Here is a 22,209-nt window from a genome sequence, read left to right on the forward strand (position 1 = left end):
CTTCTATTTTTTAAACTATCTCTTTAAAAACGTAGACACAACTAGTGAACTGGTTCATAATAGCATCCACTTTAGGAGCTTGTTCACATCCTCAGCCTTAAAAACATGTTTTAAAACATTTTTAAACTGCACAGTGGTGCAGTGGTTAGCATTGTCGCCTCACAGCAAAAAGGCTCCGGGTTCGAATCCGGTCCTGGGCCTTTCTGTGAGGAGTTTGCATGTTCTCCCTGTGCTTGCGTGGGTTCTCTCCGGGTGCTCTGGCTTCCTCCAAAAACATGCACCTCTCCAGCTCCTCCTGCCCACATGCCTAAGTGCATTGAGCAAGACACTGAACCCTAAATTGCTCCCGATGGTGTACCATCGGTATGTTGTAAGTCGCTTTGGATAAAAGCGTCAGCTTAATGTAAAGAAACACCTCACTGACAGGTTAAGGGTAAATGCTCCTCACACAGAAATCTGGTTGTTTAATAGCGTGGAAAATAAATGACAATTCGTTTGACTCTTAACTTTGAACAGATGTCATGTTGTTTTGATATCAATTTCCAAAACATTTAAGCTACTTTGATCCATTTAAATATCAGCTCCACAAAACTACAACCAACAGCGATGCAACACTTACATAGTTTATTTTGTATTCTACCAGTTTAACAACTTCTCTCACATTTAATTACATTTAATAATCCAAACTTTCAATCTATTTCTTTTTCCTTATTTGAGCGCATGGCACATGGAAGAAACTGAGCGCCGCTGTGGATTGTGCATAAACATGTGATTTTTGATTAACAGTAGACGAGAAATAACCTCCAAAAAAAACCTCTGTCTGTCTTTTGCCATGATGAAAGACTCATTAACCAATAGCGAGTAATTCTTCACAATAACGTCACGACTGAAAGGATGGTCAAATTACGCCCCATTTCAACACCATGCGCTATTGATTTCTCGTTCATTGATACCAGCACGATAAAACAAAGAGTAAGACCTATTCATTATCAGCACACCATAATTGGTTTAATTGATTACATCTGAGCAGTATGATTGAATTTGTAAGTGCTTAAGTTTGCACTCCAGGAACATCACAACAACACATCGAATTGACTCTGAGTGCCTGTGTGGGAGCAAATCAATAGCAATGTGATTCACTGTAAAAAGCTTTAATTAGATAAATTAAAGATCAATTAAAGATAAAAGATCAAGCTGAGGTTCTTGAACGAGGCTAGTGGGCTACAGCTACTTTACACTGAATTGATAAGTTGTTGGAGATTTGAGAAACCCAATAATAATTGTATGAATTATGATGCAATATCATGGGTTAAAGAACACAAGAAAATGAATAAATTTAGCTCTACTTAGATTAGATACAAGAGCCAATAACAAAACGTATTAAATGATATAACACACTGAAAGATGCCAAACAAACAAAGAAACAGCATCATTCCTACCTTTGACATGTACTCAAGTACATTTTCTTGAGAAATATGTGCTTCCACGTGAGGAACATTTAAAATCCAGGACTTGGAGTGATATAGTATTTATTGTGTATGGTAAAAAAAATCTTAATCCCCTACTTTGTCCTCTGCTGACATGACCTTTGCATATATAGTAAACAAACCCGATGAATAAATCATTGTGAAGGTTAACTTTTTCTAATGTATTTCTTAAGTTTTCTACGTGCAAATTCTAAAATGAACATGTGTACCATCAACATCTCTCTTAGGTTGTAAAAAACTGAATAGTATAAGATTAACAAAGGGTTGTTCATTTGTATTAGCGTTTTTCTGGTGTATAAATCGGTGAGTCTATTATATTTAGGTTAAATGTATTGTCAAGAATAATAGGACAGGTGAAAGGAAAAAAAAAACAACTTAAGTACCAATTTGGTCACCTGTGTTGGCCCTAATCTTGGTTTTAAGCAAGTTTTAGTTAGTCTCACTTGTTTGTATTGTGCGCTGCTGTATTTATCTATCTTGTTGCTATAACTGCCTTAAGAAAGTGCAACATTCACTGAAATTAGTCCAAAAAAAGTTTATTGAAGAAAAAAATACATTGTATAGTAGCAGACTTCTTTACATTCGTCAAACATTAGTCACATTAAAATCAGTTCTTGGACGCAGACCTATTGGTGACATGTGTGAGAGTTCCAGAAGGAGTTGGTAGCTGTGGGAAAAGCATTGCCACCCCATGTCTGGTGTTTGGTCCTAGATAGTGGAGACAGAAGGACAGCGTCAGAGGACGGTGATGGAGCTGATTGATGAGAACTTTAAATTGAAGTTGTGGTGGGGCCAGGGAGCCACTGGAGGCTCTTAAAAACAGAGCTGATGACACAACAGTGACCCAATAGTGCCGACCTGCCAGAGCCAAAACCACCAATACGAGCTGTCAACTGCCGTGTTGTCCCAGTGAGTGAGTCTGATATTTACTGATATTTATATATATATATATATATCCACAGTTTTGAATCAAATTGAATGCAATTCAAAACAAAGACATTTTGTGTAAATTAAAATCATCATAGCAGTTAAAAACAAAGAAACAGCATCATTCCTACCTTTGACATTTATCCAAGCAAAGAGATGATCATGACCACGCCCATGAACTGAGTAAATAGGATGAGTGGAGTGAAGAAGGACCACACTGGCCACAATGCAATGTTAAAGCTGCAGAAGAAACATTGACAAGCACATCAGTAATGCTCAGCTTTTTTTTAAATATGAATGGCATGCAGGTGCCCCTACATGTTGTTAAAGTCGCTGCACAGCAAGAATGTGAGAGAATAAATACATGGTCCATCCTTAAATATTCTGCTCATATACTGCTAACAGAACAAGTATTTAGAAGTGGTGAGAAGCTTACAAACACACAAGTTTACACATTCGAAGAAGCTCAACTTGGCACTCTTCATTGGGCAGCATCCAAATTTACAATCTGTTTGCATTTGACAACTTCCCACTCTCCTCTAAACAGTGTCTCCATTCAGCCATGTAAACAAGACCAGTTCATATGAAAGCCGATTCATCATTTAAACAGGGCGGATTAGTAGATCACAGGACAAAGAAAGCTAAGTGGCCTGTTAATCAACGTAACCATTAAGACATTAAGACTAGGGAGGCTGTAGCTCAGTTGGTAGAGCTGGGTTGCACACTAATCAGAAGGTTGGTGGTTCAATCCCCAGCTCCTCCTGTCCTAAGCTTAAGTGTCCTTGAGCAAGACACTGAACCCTAAAATTGCTCCTAATGTTGTACCATCGGTGTGTTGTAAGTCGCTTTGGATAAAAGCGTCAGCTAAATGTAAAAGACTTGAGACGTAAGAGGTCAAATATACAACAGGAATAATTCATCAGTTCAGAAACTAACAAGGCAATTTTAACTTGCATTTTTTTAAGTGATAAAGCCATTAGCAGTCATGATTCCTGCCTTCAACTCATCATCAGCCACAGACAATCCTATAACCATATAATGAATAGTGGCAGCTATAATTTAGGTTAATATACACACCTATTTAGAGGTGACTCTTACCTGATCCGTCTGTCATGATCTTCACTGATACACAAAGAATGGATGGATAATACATCTTTTTAAGCTAAAGAGTTTGGCTGGTGCAATATATCAGACCAGCAAATATTCTTTATACTGTACATTGTCAATGACAAGTCAAGTATTTACATCTTATTTATGCCTGAGATAAACAAAGTAAAAGCATGAGGCAATTTAGTGTGAGTGATCTTTGTAAGAACATAAGAAAAACATATATTTCACACATTTTTAAGTGAGTTTTAAACATTACATGGCCTTTGTTTAAGTATTGCTAATTACATATTAAAGTGAGAGAGATGTAAATCAGCTGCAGCCTGTACTCGTCCATGGGGTTCTTAAAAGACACTTATTAAGGCAATCTAACCTGGGTGAGGTACAATTGAGCTTTAAAATAGTTTTTTTCCAGGACTGATTACCAGTGACCATTTTTGTGTCAGACCTCTATGAATGGTATGTATTAACATCTGATAACAGGGAATCTGTCACTCAAAACAAAATGCTATTATTGACAGATTATTTGTGAATCATACTTCACCGTTGCAGACAGTTTCATTCTCTGCGTGGAAGACAGAATTAGATTCTCCCATAGAAAAGCTCAAGGAGGGGGCTGGGCATTGGTAAAGAGGCAGAGCAGTAAACCAGGTGCACCTCTTCAAGCAGTTAGTACTCACTTTTCTCTTATAAAATTGAATTTGCTAGGTCAAAACCTTGTATGTGTCTGGACTGTGTATAAAACACTGGAAGGCTTTTGATCAGAAACTAATGCAGGAAGTCTCAGTAATCGGCCAATCAATGGTGTAACTTTGTTACTCAGTCACTTAATCAGTGACGGACATTTGTGTTTAAACGGCTGAACCTGCAGTCCAGTCAGAAATGCAGTTTGAAAACATGTCTGCTAAAAGAAAATCTTATTTTGGCACCTCTTGGCCAAGTTATTTTTTTCCCTTCAGAGTGTGGTATTAGCATTTTTTGCCCCTTATGGCTGCAGGGATGTTTATTATTATGCTAGAATATGGACAGAAGCAATAAGAGACTTGAAAAAGCTTTCAGCCTCTGTTGAATGAAAACCTTTATTGCCTTTTATTAAAGAAGGGCTCTGGAAAGTTTGCTGATTGATGTCTCCTTTTTCTGCAAGTGTGTTTGTGCTACAGCCATACATAAAAAGTTCAGGCATTTTCAGTGGTTAGCCCATAAAAACTGAAAGTCAGTAGCATGATCAAGGAAATAGACAGGATTGTAATGCTTATTGCAATATTGGCATGCAGTAGTGGGATGTTTCGGGCAACTTCAGCGACAACTACATTACTTTCGAAAAATCAACCTCTCATCTCTCTTTTCCTTTCCCCCATAAAAATTAAGTAGAGTTTATTGGACATTTACTTGGACATCAAAAATGCTGTTGGTGGGACATTGAGAAAGACTACATTCACTAACTATTCACAGAAAGACAGATGTATCAGAGATACAGAAATCTACTTCTACACTTTATTTGATGAAAACAGTGTTGTAGTTTATATGTAATTACATACTATAGGGATAGTCAATTTGTTTCTTATTTCTGTTTTACCTGCATGATGCAGCAATGAAGGCTGCAGTGGTGATGGGAGGGATGGCAGGGTACTCTAGGTCATAGTGTTCGATGCCTCTGAACCACTCCAGGTACACGATGCAAAACATGGCCAGAGACAAACAGATCCCCAGTAGTATCAGACCGACATTGAACCACCAACTGCAAATAAAAAAAATATTTAAAAAATAAAAAGGGGGGGGGGGGAGGGGGGGTAATATGAGGTACATTAATACCACAGCTAAAGGCAGTCTATTCAAATACACATCATGCTATCAGCAAAGTTACTAGTAATGCCACTGAAAATGAAAACACCATTTTGTGTGTCTGTGTGTGTACGGTGACCAAGCATCTTTCGTGGCAACAACGCTTTCCAAGAATAGTGTTTATTGTTTATAAGTTATTTACAGGGAATATATTGATGTCTCTTTACTGGACAGATCATAGCAATCTAATACTTCTACGATGTTTTACCAACTTTATCGTATATCTCACAGTAGCCGTGCCCTAAATCTGAATCAATTTGCTACATATTGCTCTTGATTCGCTTCTGTCTGTTTATAACATAGGAAATAGAGAATGTGTGAACAAGAGTGTGTCTCTGACCCAGTTCACACCCAGCACTAACATGCATCTCAGGAGATCCGATCACAAGTGGGCAGCTCTAAGTACATCAGTTAACACCTGTCATTTAACGCCACCCCCACATAAATATCCAGTAACCACTTGTGATCAGATCTCCATTCTCTGGTCTGTATGCAAAATAAACACACACATCTCAATGCATCTCGGGTGCATTCACACGTGTACTTAAAGAATGGATCACCCAAGACGCATTTTAATGCCAGGTGTGAACAGTACCTCCTTCAAAGCTCATTCACCTTTTGATATCATCATTTTCCATAATGTTGCGGAGGAAATCCACGTAGTAGGTCACTACTATAGATGCCACGATCCAGAAAATGGAGTGTTTATTAATGGGAGGGAGTGGTTTGGCATCTTTTCCCTCCTGACCTGAAAGATAATAGAAAAGTAAGAGTTTCAACTCGTGTCAAATTCAAAGGTCCACATTTACATGTTTCCAGTGTTTTATTTGCAGTCTTGATATCCATGACAAGATTATTTTGAGGCTTTAAATACTAAAAATCATTTTAACAGTTTTTCACCTCCTCTCTAAAGCTTCTCTCTGAAGCTCTACCAAGAACAGGCTCTTTGGTGGCTGTCTTTGAGGTGCAGTGATATTAATGACCCTCTCTCATAATTGGCTAAATCTTTTCTGAGTGACGCACGCCCAGGCCAATCACAGGTTTTCTTCGGTTTTGTAGCTTGCTAGCTCCACGACAGAACGACTGCTTGGTGTTTTCTTCCTGATAGATTGGACAGTGGGTCTTGCTGAGGGCAGACATATGACATGAGCATAAGTTTTGTGACATCACAAACACACAGAAGTCCAAACAGCACAGTTGCTGAAAATGGGCTGTTAGCATTTCCCTGTGGTTTTAACAATTTCACAGAATTGATTTTGCATTTGGACCTGCTATATTATCAGAAAAGACAAGGTAACCTGAATTGATGCTATATACGGGAATTTACTGAAAATTAAACTTAATAATCCTTGACAATTCAAAGATTTGACGACAGTTACAGTATTTTACCATTAATTATATGCTCAGACATTTGGCAAAACTAGTAAGGTTCAGCACTTAACACACAGTAAATGAAAACTCAGAAAGGGTATGGTATAGAATTTTCTACCAAATATGAGATTTGTCTTGCCTTAACAGAATGTGCTAAATCCCTGCCTTTCAGATTTAAGCAGCTTTTGAGGAGAAACTGATAGGTTTCTTTGAGATAATCTTGCTTCTCAGGGAGCTATTAATTGCTATAATTTACTGGCTGATTAAACGTATCAGAACCTGTAGTTGGCTGCTGAAGTGGTTCAGCATGCTGGTCTACTCTGTGCAGAGTTCACGATGAACTCGACGCCCTGGACAAGTAGCTGGCATACATCTTTAACCAAAGTTATGCCTGATGGTACTTTTTTTTTTTTTTTATAGGGCATTGACAACACAACAATAAATCATCTTGACAGAAGGCCCACTGATAGTATGCATGTATGTGATTGATAAAAAAAAAATAAAAAAAAGCTCTACAAATGTTTGGTTGTATTACAGTTATCAGTTTACACTGGCAGAGACATGTCTTGGACTGGCAGCAGTCTCGGAGTAGGGTTTCCCTGTATTATGTTGCTGAGCTGACACAGCGTTTGTTCACAGTCAAAACAATCAAGAATTGCTGGGTTTCTGCCAGTGAGGGCCTCGAAGTTGGACAATTGTCCACTGTACAATCTCTACAACTGTGCCTACAACACAGCATTAGATTAAACCTGATGTAGTCCCAATTACCACGCGTTCTGCTACATTTTAAAAGGCTCAGCGATTCATCAGCTGTCGCTTTGTGGAGGAAACGTTGTTGAAAAACTAGATAGCAAGTGTACAAATAACACTTTGATAACAATAATGTTTGCTCGGGTTAGCAGCATTCGTGGTGTTAAACGAGTACCGCTTGTTGTTATTCAACACGTACAGGGACGCACTACAGCAGACCTTTGTTTATGACGTCCAGTTTTAATGTTTTTGTCAGAAAACCTTGAATAAAATTGGCTAATGAAGCTTTTTTTTTTTTTAAGCTTACTCTTTTTATCTTCGTCAGCCGACGTCGTTGTTTGCATAAGTAACTCCGCATCTCTCTTAAACCGATTCCGCAACGTTGCAAGCTCACTGTCGTTAAGCATTGTTGATTTGACCATAAACTACATTAGCTCTAAAAGCTAACCGGTCATTAGAAGGCACTTCCTCGTCGACACCGAGTCGCTTTTTTATGACGCGTTTGAAACAAGACAATTGTAGTTTTTCTTTTAGAAATGACCGAGTTCAACAAATCCCAAGTAATTACAAAATAAAGAAATAATACATTAATAAAAAAGTAATCAATGACCATATTTCAACCTTTAACTTAAAAGTTATCAAAACATATTGACTTATAAAAGAACACAAGTAAAATATTAAAACACAATGTAATTTACCATGTCATTTTCAAGTGCCGTCATCATTTCAAAAGTTAGTTTGAAATAATAATAATAAGCTAATCTTTTTACTTCCTTAATAAGAATATCCCCTAGCCCGTTCTTGTTTGTTTTTGTTTTACAAAATGAACAAAAACACAGCAAAACAGTGACATTTTTGGTAGTTAATAATGTGAATGAATATCAAACAAAATCTAAACCAGACTCCAAACTTAGCTGAACTAACACTAACATTTCATTTTGAATTAAGTATTGCTAATAAGCTTGTTTACTAGTGCAGAATATTACATTGCATACTTTTTGTCCATCTTGTTTTTTTTTTTTTATTGTATTTTTGTTGTCTGTGCAAATAAATAGACTAAACTGAAGTGTGATGGCCACAATGTTTTTCTCCATATAAAACCCGGCTAAGAGCAATTCATTTAGGAGCAAACTCAAGAACTTCTAAAGCGTGCCTTGTGTACATCCTCTTTAAAGACCATCCTAACAAAAAGAGTATCAACCTCACTGGACCATCTGGGTGAAAAGGGTAACTGAGAATATTTGCATAAAAAAAGTCTGACAGGGTGCATTTGCTGCCATAACGTTGTTAGCAGAATGCATAGTAGCTGCCTTTATTCCAAAGCTCATCTTGAGTGTATACCTTTACATAGCGCTGGCAAGAATCTGACACTGCTGATACCGTTGTCCTACTTCTGAACTCGCTGAATTAAAAACTTTCAAAGACCCAAAGACAGGGCATGTACGGCAAAAAAAGGTGAATACTTTATGGTTGATTGCTACCACTTATTCTTATTGAGGAAAACAGGTAAAGTTGCCCACTTTTGCCAACTTACCTGTATCTGCTAGATCATCATTGTGATTCAACACGTACAGGGTGCAGTGCTAAAGAAGAGTCCTGCAACAAAGCTTATGATTATGAAGGTTATAATATCCAGCTTTTGTTGAAAAGATGTTTTTTCAGAGCCTATAATTTGTAGTTCTGTCGGCGTGAAGCCTTACAAAAGTTTTACTGCTGAATGTCTTATTTATAGGGTAAATTTATCCCTTCATGTAGTCAAGGTGTCATGTAGAGACAACTTAAGGTGAGATATATTGCTTCCATAACACTCCCTGCTCTTGAGCAAATGCACCTGACTATAATGCTACGTCATGCTCTGAGACGGCAACCTCATGTTTTTCATACCTTTCTATCACACAAGCACACAATGATGCACAATGCTTTGTGTGTAATGACAATGTTTAAGTGAGACTGTGTAACTTGTGTTGAACACAGCGGCCGTGTAACAATCATGCCAGAATAGTTGACCTTAGAACAAATAAGAAGGAATATTGACTAATAGTTACACAATATCAGTCTATCAGCTTTACCTCATATTAACAGACTAAGGGCCATAACAATTAGCAAGGCTTTAAGAGGGGGGGGGGGAAACTGAGTGTATATTCATTTACAATTTACAAGGCTGCATTTCATTAATTAGGAACTAAACTTCCCAATCAAATAATGTGTTAGGTGTCTTATTTTAATACCCAAAGTAACTTGAAAATGATATCTTTTGAATAACTACAGCTGTCATCAAAGACCAATGCAAAACATACTATCCACACAATCCTGGAATATATATATATATATGGGAAAAATAAAATATTGATTTGAATTGTTTTGCAGCAGTTATCGCAGGATTAGTTTCAGTAACCTGTGAGGTCTGGATTAAAACAAAAGACTTAAGCACTACGGAGTCCCAGTTGGACTAGAAAACATCAGTTTAATACTAGCAAACTTGAGTAACGGCTTGACTAAAACCCAAAGATGCAATATACAATTACAGGTAAGCAGCGTGATGAATGAGCAGCAGTGTTAAACCTGCTGGGATTAGCAGAGCTTCATAAAGCTGGGCAGATTTCCTCCTGTAGCATCTTGTGTGTGTGTGTGTGTGTGTGTGTGTGTGTGTGTGTGTGTGTGTGTGTGTGTGTGTGTGTGTGTGTGTGTGTGTGTGTGTGTGTGTGTGTGTGTGTGTGTGTGTGTGTTTGTACAGGGTAAAGAGACTGCTCATTCTAGCCGTGGAAATCAGACAGCATTAAAACTTCACCTGAGGCTGACACCAAGCGTCTTGCTTCTATGGAGCTTCTGTGTCCCGGGCCAAGTGAACCCCGTTCGGGGTGCCGAGGAATGTGCATTAGCGTCGTCCCGTGTGAGAGTCAAATTCACCTCAGGTGCACCTCTACGGTTTCCCTTCCCCCACTCCAACATCCAATCCCACAGATAAGGTGCCATTTCCCAGCCTTACTGTGAGCTTGGAATGTGTAACAGAGGAGCCATCTATCACAATTGTCATTTTATACATTTAAACAACACTGGCACGTTCGAAAGTAATTTGTAAAAGTCATGCTACAAGGCCCACTGCAACCCGTAACACTACTGAACAGGGACAGGACACACAATGCCGGCAGACAATCATTTAATCTTTAAGATTATGTCATCTGTATAAAAACATCCAGAGGAGAATGCAACATACAACAATGGATTTTACATCTTAAAAGTTTACTAACATGCATTAAGTGCCAAAAGAGTGTGATAAGCATGTCTACTTTACAAGTTTGACTCTTTCTTTCAAAACTCTAAACTTGGGATTCTTGTTGACCTTCTTGTTGAAGAGCACTAGCACCTCCTCCTCTGATCTAAAATTCCTTTCACCAGTGAAAGAGTAGTAGGCTGCCAAAACCTGCAAAAGATAGACAAGTCCTTAGCATCCTATTAAACCACAGACGAGTCTTATTTTGAACAACATGCAGGGTTTAGAAATTAAATGAAAACACTCTGTTACCCACCTTTTTCCTGAGTTTCTTCAGTGGCAGTTCCTGGTCAGCTGATGCTCTCAGTACTGCTGTGATGTTTCCCTTCCAGTTAAATTTGCCTGTAAAGGTGTTTAGAAACATGAATAAGCTTTCAGTATGGAAAATAGAGAATAATTTCCTCAATGTCAACAACAGCAGCAACACTGACCTCTGCTGGCTTTATCATTCATCTACAAAAGGTACATCTGTCTAATGTTACCTTTAGAAACGGCTTGATCCTCAGTCTCCTCAGATATAAGAGTATCAGCGGCCTCCGTTTCATCAACTGGGGGGGGGGGCAGTGATAGTCAGAATAGTAAAGTAAATCCTGAAATACATACTTCAAAACTTTTTAAAACAAGATGTGTGAAAAATGAAGACACTGGATTTGAATTATAAAGATTATGCTTTCAAATGCATGACCAGGACTGCACAATGCACACAGGGGGATGTTTTAATATTTAAACATTTCCTCCAAAGTCTTTTTTACCTACATTTGGTAACTCTGTAAATGTGCATTTATAAGTTACACTACTCTTAAACACAAACTGACTTACTCTTTGCTTTCTTGATGGATGTCTCACTTTCAGCACCGTGCCCGTTCTGCTCGTCATCTTGGTCTTCATCGCCCTGCTTCCTCTTTCTGTCCTTTTTTTTCTTTCTGCCGGCCTGCTCTTCCTCTGGCTCCTGTGGGACTGCTTTTTCAGCACCTTTCTTAGCCTTCCCATTCTTTTGCTGACGGGCCTCTTTACGCTCCCGTTTGTTCAGCTTCTTCTTCTCAACGTTTGCTTGGCCATTCTGATCTCCATGGCCGTTGGTGTCCACTTGGACTTCAGCCACTGTCTGTTCTTTTGTTGGCTGGCTGCCCTCCGGAGCCTGTCAGATGGTTGGTGGAAAACGAAAGTCGTTCAAGAAATTGGAAACAATTATTTTCTTTCATTTGTGAAATTTATTACAACCACACAGCAGAAGAAAATCCATTCAAAGGAGAATACTGCTGCCGTGTTTCTTTTCATCTCTTGGCAACATTTGCATTTACAAACAACAAAATGAATCCAATATTAGAACATCAGGATATATTATTATCTGGTTAAGATAAAGTTTTGGTAGCATGTTGCTAACACCTCTGGAAATCACTTCTTTTGAATTTCATTCTTTTGAATTAAACTACACTTAATAAAACTGGTTTTGTACTTTATCTGCTCTATGATAGCAGATTCATGTTTACAAGAAACAGTCAAAATTAAAACAAGAGTAACTTGTAAGCAGAGCAACTTACATTGTCAGCTGCAGCAAGTATGTCCCACACTTCATCGTGAAGGCTGGTGTTGGCTATTTTAAGACTGTTTCTCATCCAGTTCTGTTGAAAATAAGACAAAAGGTTATTAGTTTGTTCATACAAGTCTGTTCTACACAAATTACACACGTTTCCCTTCAGCCACCAAAAACTCCTACTAGGAGGATGCAACTGACTACTAGATGGTCTGAGGGACAGAATTTGCATTACAGTTTTAAATAGTACGGACCTGAAACTTGGCCTTCTTTCTCGGCACGTTGTCATAGGCACTGACTTGTCCGAGGACGTCTTTCAGCTTTGCACTGACTCCAGGTTTATTCATGGCTTCATGGACTCTCTTCAGAAAAAGAAATGGTTCGAAAAATGAAAAGAAAACACTTTCCAGACACATAGAAAACGTGAACAGAGATGGGTGTTGTTTCTCTGTTTTACCTGGATCCACTGCTGCTGTTTCACATCTCCTTTGTTTGCCTTAGCTTCGTAGCCTTTGCCTCCGTACTTCTGATCTTCACTGATACATTTAATGTGGTTTTTGTAATCATTGCCCCTGTGAAACACACAGACAAAAATTTTGCACATGCAAGTAATGTTAGCCCTGCATGTTTGGAGGCCAAGCGGTCACATCAAGCTAGACTGGATGAACAGAGAAGGAGAACACATAGTCTGGCCTGCAAGGGTATGGCTGCTTAGTGATAAATCAACATACGGTGTATATCGCTAAGATACTCGAAGACATCTGAACCAAAGAAAAGGATGGAAGCATGTAGAAGTGTGGCATCCTGATCTTTGTGTGTAACCATGGCAACCAGACATTGTGACCGATGCCCTGTGTGCTCCAGTATGTGTTGGAAGTGACTGCAATGGACCTGCTAAAGAGAGACTTACATCAGCTAAACAACAAGCTTAAAAATGTCATCCTCAAAGCCAAAGAGACAGAAAGTTTTTTTTTTTTTTAAATGGAGCTACATTTGCCATAGCAAATGGGCTGACAGGTATCTATTTGCTTTTCTGGCTGCAACACTAACAAACCGATGTGTTTGTTGTGCAATGAACGCATTGCTTTTGTTAAAGAATACGATGTGAAAAGAAACTACAAGTCAAATCACGGCTTGTTCTCTGTCAGTTTTCCTGCAGGGAAGTACAGAGACCGCTAACATCTTTTCATCAATTTGCAATCAAAGTGAGTCTAGCTTTTCTAATGTGAAGGGCATGTTGTTCCCATGACAAGTTACATGAAAGTCTCAGGGTTGCCCTGATTACTTTGGGGACTTGGGGAACTATGTTGAAATAGTTTGTGATGATTCAAACAGGCTTCCTTTTTGTTAGTTTGGATATTGCTTCACTGTTTTCATCTTCAACAAATATACATGGATCTGCTATAAGCACCTTATTTCTACTTGGAATTGTTTTAAATATGTCATAAACAGTCCTATACTGTATTACTCTGAAAATTGATAACAATGTGAAATAGAAGCACGTGATTAGTTTATTCCACGTGATAATACATATGTTTAATGTTAAGAATTTTTTGTAGCCATTAATTGAATAAATATTTTGTGTGGCCTTTGAGCACCCAGTGGTCTTCTGTCCGGCCATGTTGCTGTTGAGTTTAAATCGGGAAACACTCCGTGATTACTTACCAGAAGTCCTTTCCACAGTCGATGCAGGACAGGACCTGACACCCCCGGCACATGTTCACGTGTTTATCAACCTGAGCCTTCTTCAGGGATTCACCACACGCGTTGCAGGTGAAAAACACCATTTTGAACCACTCCTCTGGTTCAAAGCGATAAATGTAGCTCAACTGAATCGCTTAACACAATGTGTCGCTGAAACCAACGGTACCAACGTGTAAACCGAACTCGGTATAATCCTCGTGCGAAAGCTGTTACAAGCTAACGTTAGCCAAAGAAGAGTAACTACTGCTATCCAAAAGTTAAAAAAAAAATAAAACGTTTCTAGAAAAGTATTTAGTTAGAAATACCAGATGATCAGCAGACGTCAGCAGCTGAGTTATACTTGCTTTGTATCTTTGGTGCATTTGAAAACTAACACTCGCCTGCTCCGTTCCATTCCTATAAACTTTTAAAAACACACGTGACAACACCAACACTTCGGAGCTACATTATTTATCTTCCGAGTGAAAGTGTAACAAAGGAACTGTTGTGTGGAGGGTGTAAACGACTCTCATATAATGCTTTGTGTAGTTAAGAAGTTAATTGTGGCTTTCAGTATTTATTCCAGTTACAATAACTCGACATGTTTCGGTATCTTACACTATTGTTGGTTCTAAATGTATTAATAACCATTCATTTAACCTGCTAAATGTTTAAGCGGCTCCAAATACGAGATGTACCAGGAAGTGATGTAATGTTGTGACTGTCGAAAAGTGACCCATCATCCAAATATAAGGTAGAAGCCTTTAAAGCAGGTTTGGACTTCTTTTTTTTTTTAAGCCTGTTATCACTGAACCACGAATAAATAGGACTAAATATTGGTTGTAAATGTCATACTTTGTCATATTTTGTGCAGCACTGCTGCATACCACGTAACTGCTGTGGTTGGTTAGCATAGCTTTGTGGTTAGCTTTACAGTTTTCGTCCAATTTTTGCATGGGTGGTCTCGTAGCACAAGCTCTTTGGATTCTGCGCAGTTGTTTAATTATATATATATTATGAATATTGTTATTTTAAAAATGTTGCCACCACTTGTTGGCTAGCTGTGCAGGGGTATGAACAATGAATCATGTTAGTCACTCGTTGGTTTTGACTTGTGTACCCTTGGCTCGCTTTTTGATGGAGGAGTTGGAGCTGAGAGGTCCAGCTGCTGAGTGACCATGGACACCCTGTCCAGCCACAGCTCCTACCTCCTGCAGCAACTTCAGGAGCAGAGGATACAGGGGCTGCTCTGTGACTGCATGCTGGTGGTCAAAGGTGTCTGCTTCAAAGCCCACAAAAATGTCCTGGCAGCTTTCAGCTCCTATTTCAGGTGCCTTTATGTAATTTTATATGTAATATAGACACATCAAAAAGTTCTGAGACTGCTCCTGTTGCATGTGAATGGCACGCAGCACTATAACATGCACAGAGCAGCGGGAAGCTATAAATCCCATGAGTAAGTATTCCTAAGTTTGTTTGCTGGATCAAAATTGGCACTAAATTACACACAGTTTCACCATGCAAGTGAAGATTGAATGCACATCAAAGTTTGTGTACAATTTGGGAAGTCAGCAACGGAGACCCTTGAAATGCTTCTGAAAATCTACAGCAATGGAGCAATGAGACAGAAGAGGTGTTTTGAGTGTCTCTGCTTTTCAAAAGGGGCAGAACGTCCCCGTCCCTGAAATCCTGCACGTACTGATGCCCAAGTGACGTAACTTGGAAAACGTACTCACAAAGATTATTGCTTCCCCCTGCTCCGTGCACATCGCAGTGCTGGGCACTGTTCATACGCAACAAAAGCAGTCTCTGAACTTTTTTTCACCCTCGTATCCTCATCATGTAGCTTTCATCGTTAATCATTCTGAGCTGTTTTAAAGTAAGCAAATGTGGGACTTTGGTATTTCTAGGTCTTTGTTCCAGAATTCCCCCAGTCAGAAGAATGAGGTATTCAATCTGGTTATCCAGGATGTCGGTGGCATCGGTCAACTATTGGACTACATGTATACATCCCATCTTGACATCAACCAAGACAATGTGCAAGCGCTCTTGGACATCGCTCAGTGTTTGCAGGTTCCAAATGTGCAGAGCATGTGTAATGCTTTCCTCAAGCCTTGTCCTGCACCAGTGGAAATACCTTCATTTTCCCTCCCAGGCATGTTGGGTTCAGAGCATGACTGCCTTTTGGGGAGCAGTCTTCCTCACGATGTTGACCTCCATTGTCCTTCAGAATCCCAGAGGCCTGGTTTCAGCAATGACATGGATCACACCAGAAGGATGCCAGTTTCTGTGCCTAATAGCAGCTCAAACTGTGACATAGCTAGCAGCTCTCAGGCACCTGTAGAGAAACAGCTTGTTCACGGATACAAGCTCCGTAACTTCTACAGTAAGCAGTACTTCAAACAAAGTGCAATTCAGACTAATAGTGCTGCCTCAAATCAAGGCCCAGGCCCTTTGGTGGTAGTGGAAGAGCAGCAATGTCAACTTGGGATGAGCCAGGGAGACAACAACACCCCTGTGAACTCAGGAAACACTATTCAGCCTAACCCACCTTGCACAACTATAGGAGTGGAAAAGAACCCTGTCTCCTCTTTAACACCCTCAGATAATTTAAACCCCCCCAACTCTGAGTCAGCAGACTCCATGCTCAACAAACCAGTGCGGCCAAAGAAGGCTGTATACCTAAAGAAATATAACTATCTCCGCTCTCAGAAGGCTTTGGAGGAGATGTGCACTGAATCAGTCATTGAACCGGTACTCAGCTGTCCCAAACAGAGTCATCAAGAGGAGCCTGTTGTCCAGACCGAAGCTCCAGAAGCACCCGTAGAAGGCAGTACAGGTCCTCAGGGGGCTCCTGAAACAGCAGCAGAGGAACAACTTCCCAGTCCTCTACCTGTCAACCGAGAGGAGCAAAGTCTGACACCTGTGCCAGAGCCAGCACCGCCAACAGGTCACAAGCAGTATTGTTGTGAGGTGTGCGGGAAGATCTTCAAACACCCAAGCAACCTGGAGCTGCACAAGCGCTCACATACTGGTATTTTCTTGTTTTTGATTGTTTTAACATTACACATGATATTCAGTAACACAGTGGAGTTAAAGCATTTGGATTTATTGTAATATTTTTAGACACAAACCTGAACTTTGTGTTGCAGGTGAGAAGCCCTTTCAGTGCAATGTTTGTGGAAGAAACTTCTCACAGGTATTTTTTTGTTTTATTCTGATTTGGCAAAGTATTTGTTACACAGTCAAATTCTATTGAGATCTACTGATTTTTGTTTTACAGGCGGGAAATTTACAAACACACTTGCGGCGACATTCTGGAGAGAAACCGTACATCTGTGAGTTATGTGGTAAAAGGTAAAATATTTGTATTATTTTACCATTCCCCTATCCTTTGTTTAGATATTTTGTTGTGTTTATATTTTGTTTGTTGTAAGCTTTTATCTCTGCGTTTACTAAGAAAAGGCACTTTATAACTTCCAAAGCTAGGCACTGTGCATTATTGAAGGCACACCTAATAATAATCTTACAATTTTTACTATACTGTCTTCAACCATACACATAAATATATTTTTCTATGGTAATTGTAGCTGCATATTGAGGCAATAATAAAGAATTGGCTGTATTAACTGGAAAAATGAATGGACTTTACAATTATAGCATAACCGTTTCAATATGATATAATACATTATATTTTTTCCCAATAGTAACAGCCACAATAGTTTCTATTATTTCCTTTTAGTTGAATAATCATCTGTATTTTCCAGCTTTACTGCATCAGGTGATGTTCATCGTCACAAAGTGGTTCACACAGGAGAGAAGCCACATCTGTGTGACATATGTGGTCGAGGTATGTGACATCTATCAAGATTAGCAGTAGTTTTCATTATTTCGTTGATAATCTAAATCTCTGTCTTAACTTGGAAAGGTGTGATTCTTAAAGTGAACCTCTGCCAATGCCTAATAGTAGCTAGTTACTTTTAGTGGGAAATAACGCATTGTGTGTGTAAGACAGATATTTTCATCGCTACCTTTTTTGTTTAGGATTTAACAACTTGAGCAATCTCAAGGAGCACAAGAGGACTCATGCAACAGACAAAACCTTCACCTGTGACCAGTGTGGAAAGTCCTTCAACACGCACAGAAAGCTTCTGAAGCACAAGGCTCGCCACGCTGGGGAAAAACCACACAGCTGTGCAACCTGTGGTAAGGAGCCCTCTCTGTTTTAACACTTTATTCACTTTCTGATTTAGTGGAGTCCACAAGAGACATCGATCCATAAAACAACTGACAATCATATATTAGGAATACAAAAACATCCAGATTATTGCACAATAATCTATTTTTACTCATTGCAGCTTTAGATGCGCATGAAGGATTTGTCTGTACTGTTTGAATCTATTTTTGGTGTTCACGCCTGTCACAAATAGCTCAATGTGAGCATCCGTTTAGAATGCTATTGGGCTTTAGTTCATTTTGTTACATTTCTTTCCCAATCTGTATGAATAACCACCAGATATGAATGTCAGTCCTCAGACGTTGTGCCGTTTCTGACAGAACAGATGGGCTCCTTTTTTTAATAATCAATCCAGCTGGTAACACAGGCAGTGTCACGGCTCGCACATTACTCATGGTTTATGCACCTTTTTATACTTCGAGTCCATTTGAGGTATTTTATGTGTATAACTACTGCAGCGATGGAGTGCTGGGCTCTGAGCTGACCTACAGCTTTTCACGGTGTCTGAACACATCCTGTGTAGAGCTGCTGCGGCCATCCTGTTAACATGCTGCTCACGCTTTGTGTAAACACAGTTATTGCTATAAAATGTTGAGGTGTGTGGTATTTGCAATTGTAGGGTCAATCATTTTGAGGTGATTTGGTGCCACCTAATGTTAAATGGCATTGTCCTTACCTGGTGAAATTAACAAAACTAAAGGCATACAAATTTTTGACTGCACGTTGTCAACCATTTTCAAAATTTAGTTGGAGATAATGTCCACACAGTGTTTTACATTAAAGATTTGTTACTGTAGGGAAGTGCTTCATTGGCTCAGGAGACCTCCAGCGTCACATACGATCGCACACTGGTGAGAAACCCTACATCTGTAATACCTGCGGAAAGAGCTTCACCCGTTCTGCCATGTTGAGGAGACACAGCAACATGCACTGCAAGGGGCCTCCAGTCGACAGCTCGGTTACCGTCAGCTCTGAGCAGACGCATAGCTCAGATGGAGAGGCCGCATTCCCCAAAGCTGTTAGCCACAGTAAAACTCCTGCTGCTACCTCTGAGCAGCATTTCTCTGCTATGATCCACCACACGGGGTTAGACAAACCCTCACCACCTACTCCTTCGCCACCACAAGTAACACCACATATAGAGACTCCACCTCCCAGCATGCAGCTCAGCCCAGCATCTACCCCTCTTCCAGAGCTGCGCTCTCTGGTTCCCCATCACCTCCTCTCATCCAACCACCAGGAGAGAAGCACAGCTGTGCCTGCCACAGACCGCATGAAGCTGACCAAACCCCACGTGTCTCAGGAGGCTGTGTATGGTCCGTATGTGGAGAACGGGAACATGTCAGTGGACAGAGGCCTGGTGGGGAGGCCCTACCTGCCTCCCACAGACAATCACTGCAATTCCCTCACAGGGTCTAGCAGACCCTATCGGTCTAGTGAAGGCCAGTTTATCTCCAGTGTAACTCTGTGGGGCCTAGCAATGAAAACTCTGCAGAATGACAATGACATGGAGCAGTAAAATGTTGCATCCCCTTCAGATTATAAAAGCATAGACAGATCAGTGGGTGGGAACTTTTCAAGGATTTTTACGCAGTTGTTGAATTCGATTTTTATCACCTGGATCATGATTGGTTAAAACTGACTTAAATCACAGAAATGTTAGCTCTTCAGAAGAAGCAAGCATAAAATGATAATTTTACAAATTATTTATACCTGAAAATGTGTGTTTAGATTTGCTGATCCTAAAAAAATTAATTTAGTGCTTCCTAATTTTAGTGATGATGATGATCTTATGGGGATAAAAACTGCTGGTGTGCTGCCTTTTAAAGTACAGAGTCATGTTTTTCTGGTCACACCCCAGTCATTGATCTCACAGCAGGTGTTGAGCTTTTGACTTCTAGAGGAAGACTCTCGCTATCATATCACTGATTAGGGTGTGTGGTATAATCAATGACAGCACAAAGCTTAAAAGTTTTACTATCTAGTTTGACTATAATGGACAAACATCCCAGGATCCATCACACCAAATAAAAAACAACATTGTTTTACTTTGTACATACTGCACTGCACTTTAAAATGTAAAACCGTATTTTTAATAATCAGTGTCGAATATCAATGTATTTTATTCATATAAGAATAAAAGGAATATCTTCAGTCTATTATGTGTCTCATTGTTATTCAATGGAAATAAAACTTATCATATCACTTCAGGTTTCCAGTAGCTGGGTTGCTAAATAAATTTAAAATAAAGACTGTACACTGAAAGAAGAATGTGTTTATGTGTCATGTGGCAAACAAATTACTCATTTTAATGTAGCTTTATTATTATAACCTATATTTGTAAATGAGGCTCAAGATCAGCAGGTACTCAATATTATAGGATCAAGATTTCTTTTTTTAAACTGATCATGGGAGCCCAAGGTTTGAGTTCTGATGGAACATGTTTGTAACTTCAAACACACTAAGTTTTGCTAAGGGGCCCTGTGACTGCTTTGGGCCCCTGGTTCTGGGTGACTTGTAGGTCCATCCAATGATACACGTGTTACAGTCATTTGGTCCACCAGATGACCCATTATACTTTCTTTGAGTTCACAATGTTGACAGTAAAATGTCTATATAAGCTCTGCCCCACTGTCATTGTGCCTTTTAATCTTTGCATTGATATACATTGTGGGTGCAGCAGAATGATGCTCCTACATCCACGTAAACAGCTACTGCGCAGCTAAAGCTTGCGGTTGTAAAGTGTCATGCTGTCAAATAGACTACAGAGGGAGCTGATGAACCACATGTTACAGTTCGTGAAGGCAAAGAAAAGTTGAGCAGAAACTGAAATCTCTGCAGATCTGTCAGGTCACCTGTCACCTGACATTCTGGCAGGATACCAAATCTATGACAGAGTGTAAAACAACATAATGTGCATACAGAAGTAGCATGTAAGGCCTGTCCACTCTGATCATGCGTCTCAAGGTATAAACAGTGCTGATTGATCGATTTGGTTTTATGGAGACTGTTTGTGAATGTTGGTCACAAGTGAGATTCACACTCACCGTATGTTATGTAAACATTTTGCAGAGCCACTGTAGAATATGAAACAAGGAAACGTTCCACTGAGGAGACGGCATTTGCCACAAGATAGGCTGCTGATAATTGTCCGTCATTGTCACAACATAGAGGCCCTGTTACTCCATGCCTGCTGGATTAGTTGCCTAGCAACACATAGGATACGTCTGTTATCACAGTGTTCATTCTCCTTCATTGCCCTTTCCAGCAGTCCTCCAAACTGTCATGGACAAGAGGCAGGAGCTCTGGGTAGGAAAGTGTACTTGACCCTGAAGCACCTCTCACACCCTGACAGGAGTGCCAAACACTGTGTGTCAGATATGTGAACACAGTGGGAATGTCACATTATTGTTGAGTTTCTTCTGCTCCTGTGATATAACTAGATGAGGAGATTTTTTTGTGTGATTTTTCCTTCGCTGGAAGCTGTGAAGATTTTCCCACATGAAGAAGTTACTCAAACCGCGGTCAGCTTGAGCGTGTTGTCACTTCACAGCAGATACCAAAGTGTGAGAGTGTGAAGAAATCCCTTCTGTCCTTCACAACATGGAGGCAGAACGCAACAGCACACTAACACCAAACCTGGTTCCCAGATTTCATCAAAGTAAATCTCCCCGTTATCATTTAGCATGAGCTACTTAATATTATAGTATAACAGGAACACTGTGCAGTAACATGGACATGATATGCTCCTTTAGAGTAGATTGTATATACAATATATAAATATGATCCTAAGTTACCTAAAACATATAGTCCTAATGTGTTCCAGCAGGTGCTGCTTGTATACCTTTATATCTGAGTAATGCTAATTATTTAGCTTGTTATCTTTTAGCTGTATGTCATTCTGTAAAGTTCTCTACATGTTGTGTGCAGTGTGAATAATATACAAACTGTTTTTGCAGTAAAAATTATCGTAATTTTTAAATTCAGCTGTTCACCCCTA

At 39.6% G+C, this 22,209-nt stretch overlaps 3 protein-coding genes across 5 annotated transcripts; 1 reads left to right on the forward strand and 2 right to left on the reverse strand.

The window, feature by feature from the left end:
* Nucleotides 1–2,007: 2,007 nt before the first annotated feature.
* Nucleotides 2,008–7,956, reverse strand: tmem128 (transmembrane protein 128). Of its 2 annotated transcripts, XM_069715478.1 has the most exons (6): nucleotides 7,792–7,956; nucleotides 5,979–6,111; nucleotides 5,098–5,259; nucleotides 3,513–3,536; nucleotides 2,546–2,654; nucleotides 2,008–2,195 (listed from the first exon to the last, which is right to left on the reverse strand). In XM_069715478.1, the coding sequence occupies exons 1-5, from the start codon at nucleotides 7,904–7,906 to the stop codon at nucleotides 2,555–2,557; spliced, it is 534 nt and encodes a 177-aa protein (XP_069571579.1). In that variant the 5' UTR covers nucleotides 7,907–7,956; the 3' UTR covers nucleotides 2,008–2,195; nucleotides 2,546–2,554. The 2 variants fall into 2 exon arrangements, with proteins under 2 accessions (XP_069571579.1, XP_069571587.1); XM_069715486.1 differs by lacking the exon at nucleotides 3,513–3,536.
* Nucleotides 7,957–10,624: 2,668 nt separating this feature from the next.
* lyar (Ly1 antibody reactive homolog (mouse)) lies at nucleotides 10,625–14,413 on the reverse strand. The gene is made up of 8 exons (XM_069715499.1): nucleotides 13,955–14,413; nucleotides 12,747–12,861; nucleotides 12,544–12,651; nucleotides 12,297–12,377; nucleotides 11,575–11,893; nucleotides 11,238–11,303; nucleotides 11,012–11,097; nucleotides 10,625–10,905 (listed from the first exon to the last, which is right to left on the reverse strand). The coding sequence occupies exons 1-8, from the start codon at nucleotides 14,074–14,076 to the stop codon at nucleotides 10,768–10,770; spliced, it is 1,035 nt and encodes a 344-aa protein (XP_069571600.1). The 5' UTR covers nucleotides 14,077–14,413; the 3' UTR covers nucleotides 10,625–10,767.
* A 272-nt stretch (nucleotides 14,414–14,685) lies between these two features.
* zbtb49 (zinc finger and BTB domain containing 49) lies at nucleotides 14,686–20,362 on the forward strand. Of its 2 annotated transcripts, none has more exons than XM_069712580.1 (8): nucleotides 14,686–14,745; nucleotides 15,116–15,302; nucleotides 15,883–17,006; nucleotides 17,125–17,171; nucleotides 17,256–17,329; nucleotides 17,740–17,822; nucleotides 18,017–18,178; nucleotides 19,007–20,362. In XM_069712580.1, exons 2-8 carry the CDS (start codon nucleotides 15,151–15,153, stop codon nucleotides 19,726–19,728), a joined length of 2,364 nt encoding a protein of 787 aa, XP_069568681.1. In that variant the 5' UTR covers nucleotides 14,686–14,745; nucleotides 15,116–15,150; the 3' UTR covers nucleotides 19,729–20,362. The 2 variants fall into 2 exon arrangements, with proteins under 2 accessions (XP_069568681.1, XP_069568689.1); XM_069712588.1 differs by having other exon boundaries at nucleotides 14,691–14,726.
* The last annotated feature ends 1,847 nt before the right edge of the window (nucleotides 20,363–22,209 follow it).

This window comes from Brachyistius frenatus, unplaced genomic scaffold, assembly GCF_029030835.1.
Source record: "Brachyistius frenatus isolate BFR_SWC_R1_liver_20210118 unplaced genomic scaffold, ASM2903083v1 Contig_4, whole genome shotgun sequence".
Taxonomy (NCBI): Eukaryota; Metazoa; Chordata; class Actinopteri; family Embiotocidae; genus Brachyistius; species Brachyistius frenatus.

Bases quoted from the DNA above. Each gene is read 5' to 3' on its own strand.
- zbtb49 (XM_069712580.1), top strand. From the start codon at position 15,151: ATGGACACCCTGTCCAGCCACAGCTCCTACCTCCTGCAGCAACTTCAG. The intron at 15,303-15,882 runs GTGCCTTTATGT...TGGTATTTCTAG, and splicing joins GCTTTCAGCTCCTATTTCAG to GTCTTTGTTCCAGAATTCCC. The intron at 17,007-17,124 runs GTATTTTCTTGT...TTTGTGTTGCAG, and splicing joins GCACAAGCGCTCACATACTG to GTGAGAAGCCCTTTCAGTGC.
- tmem128 (XM_069715478.1), bottom strand. From the start codon at position 7,906: ATGGTCAAATCAACAATGCTTAACGACAGTGAGCTTGCAACGTTGCGG. The intron at 6,112-7,791 runs GTAAGCTTAAAA...ATTATCTTTCAG, and splicing joins GGCTGACGAAGATAAAAAGA to GTCAGGAGGGAAAAGATGCC. The intron at 5,260-5,978 runs GTGAATGAGCTT...TTTTATTTGCAG, and splicing joins GAAAATGATGATATCAAAAG to TTGGTGGTTCAATGTCGGTC.
- lyar (XM_069715499.1), bottom strand. From the start codon at position 14,076: ATGGTGTTTTTCACCTGCAACGCGTGTGGTGAATCCCTGAAGAAGGCT. The intron at 11,098-11,237 runs GTAACATTAGAC...ACACCTTTACAG, and splicing joins GGATCAAGCCGTTTCTAAAG to GCAAATTTAACTGGAAGGGA. The intron at 10,906-11,011 runs GTGGGTAACAGA...TATCTTTTGCAG, and splicing joins TGAAGAAACTCAGGAAAAAG to GTTTTGGCAGCCTACTACTC.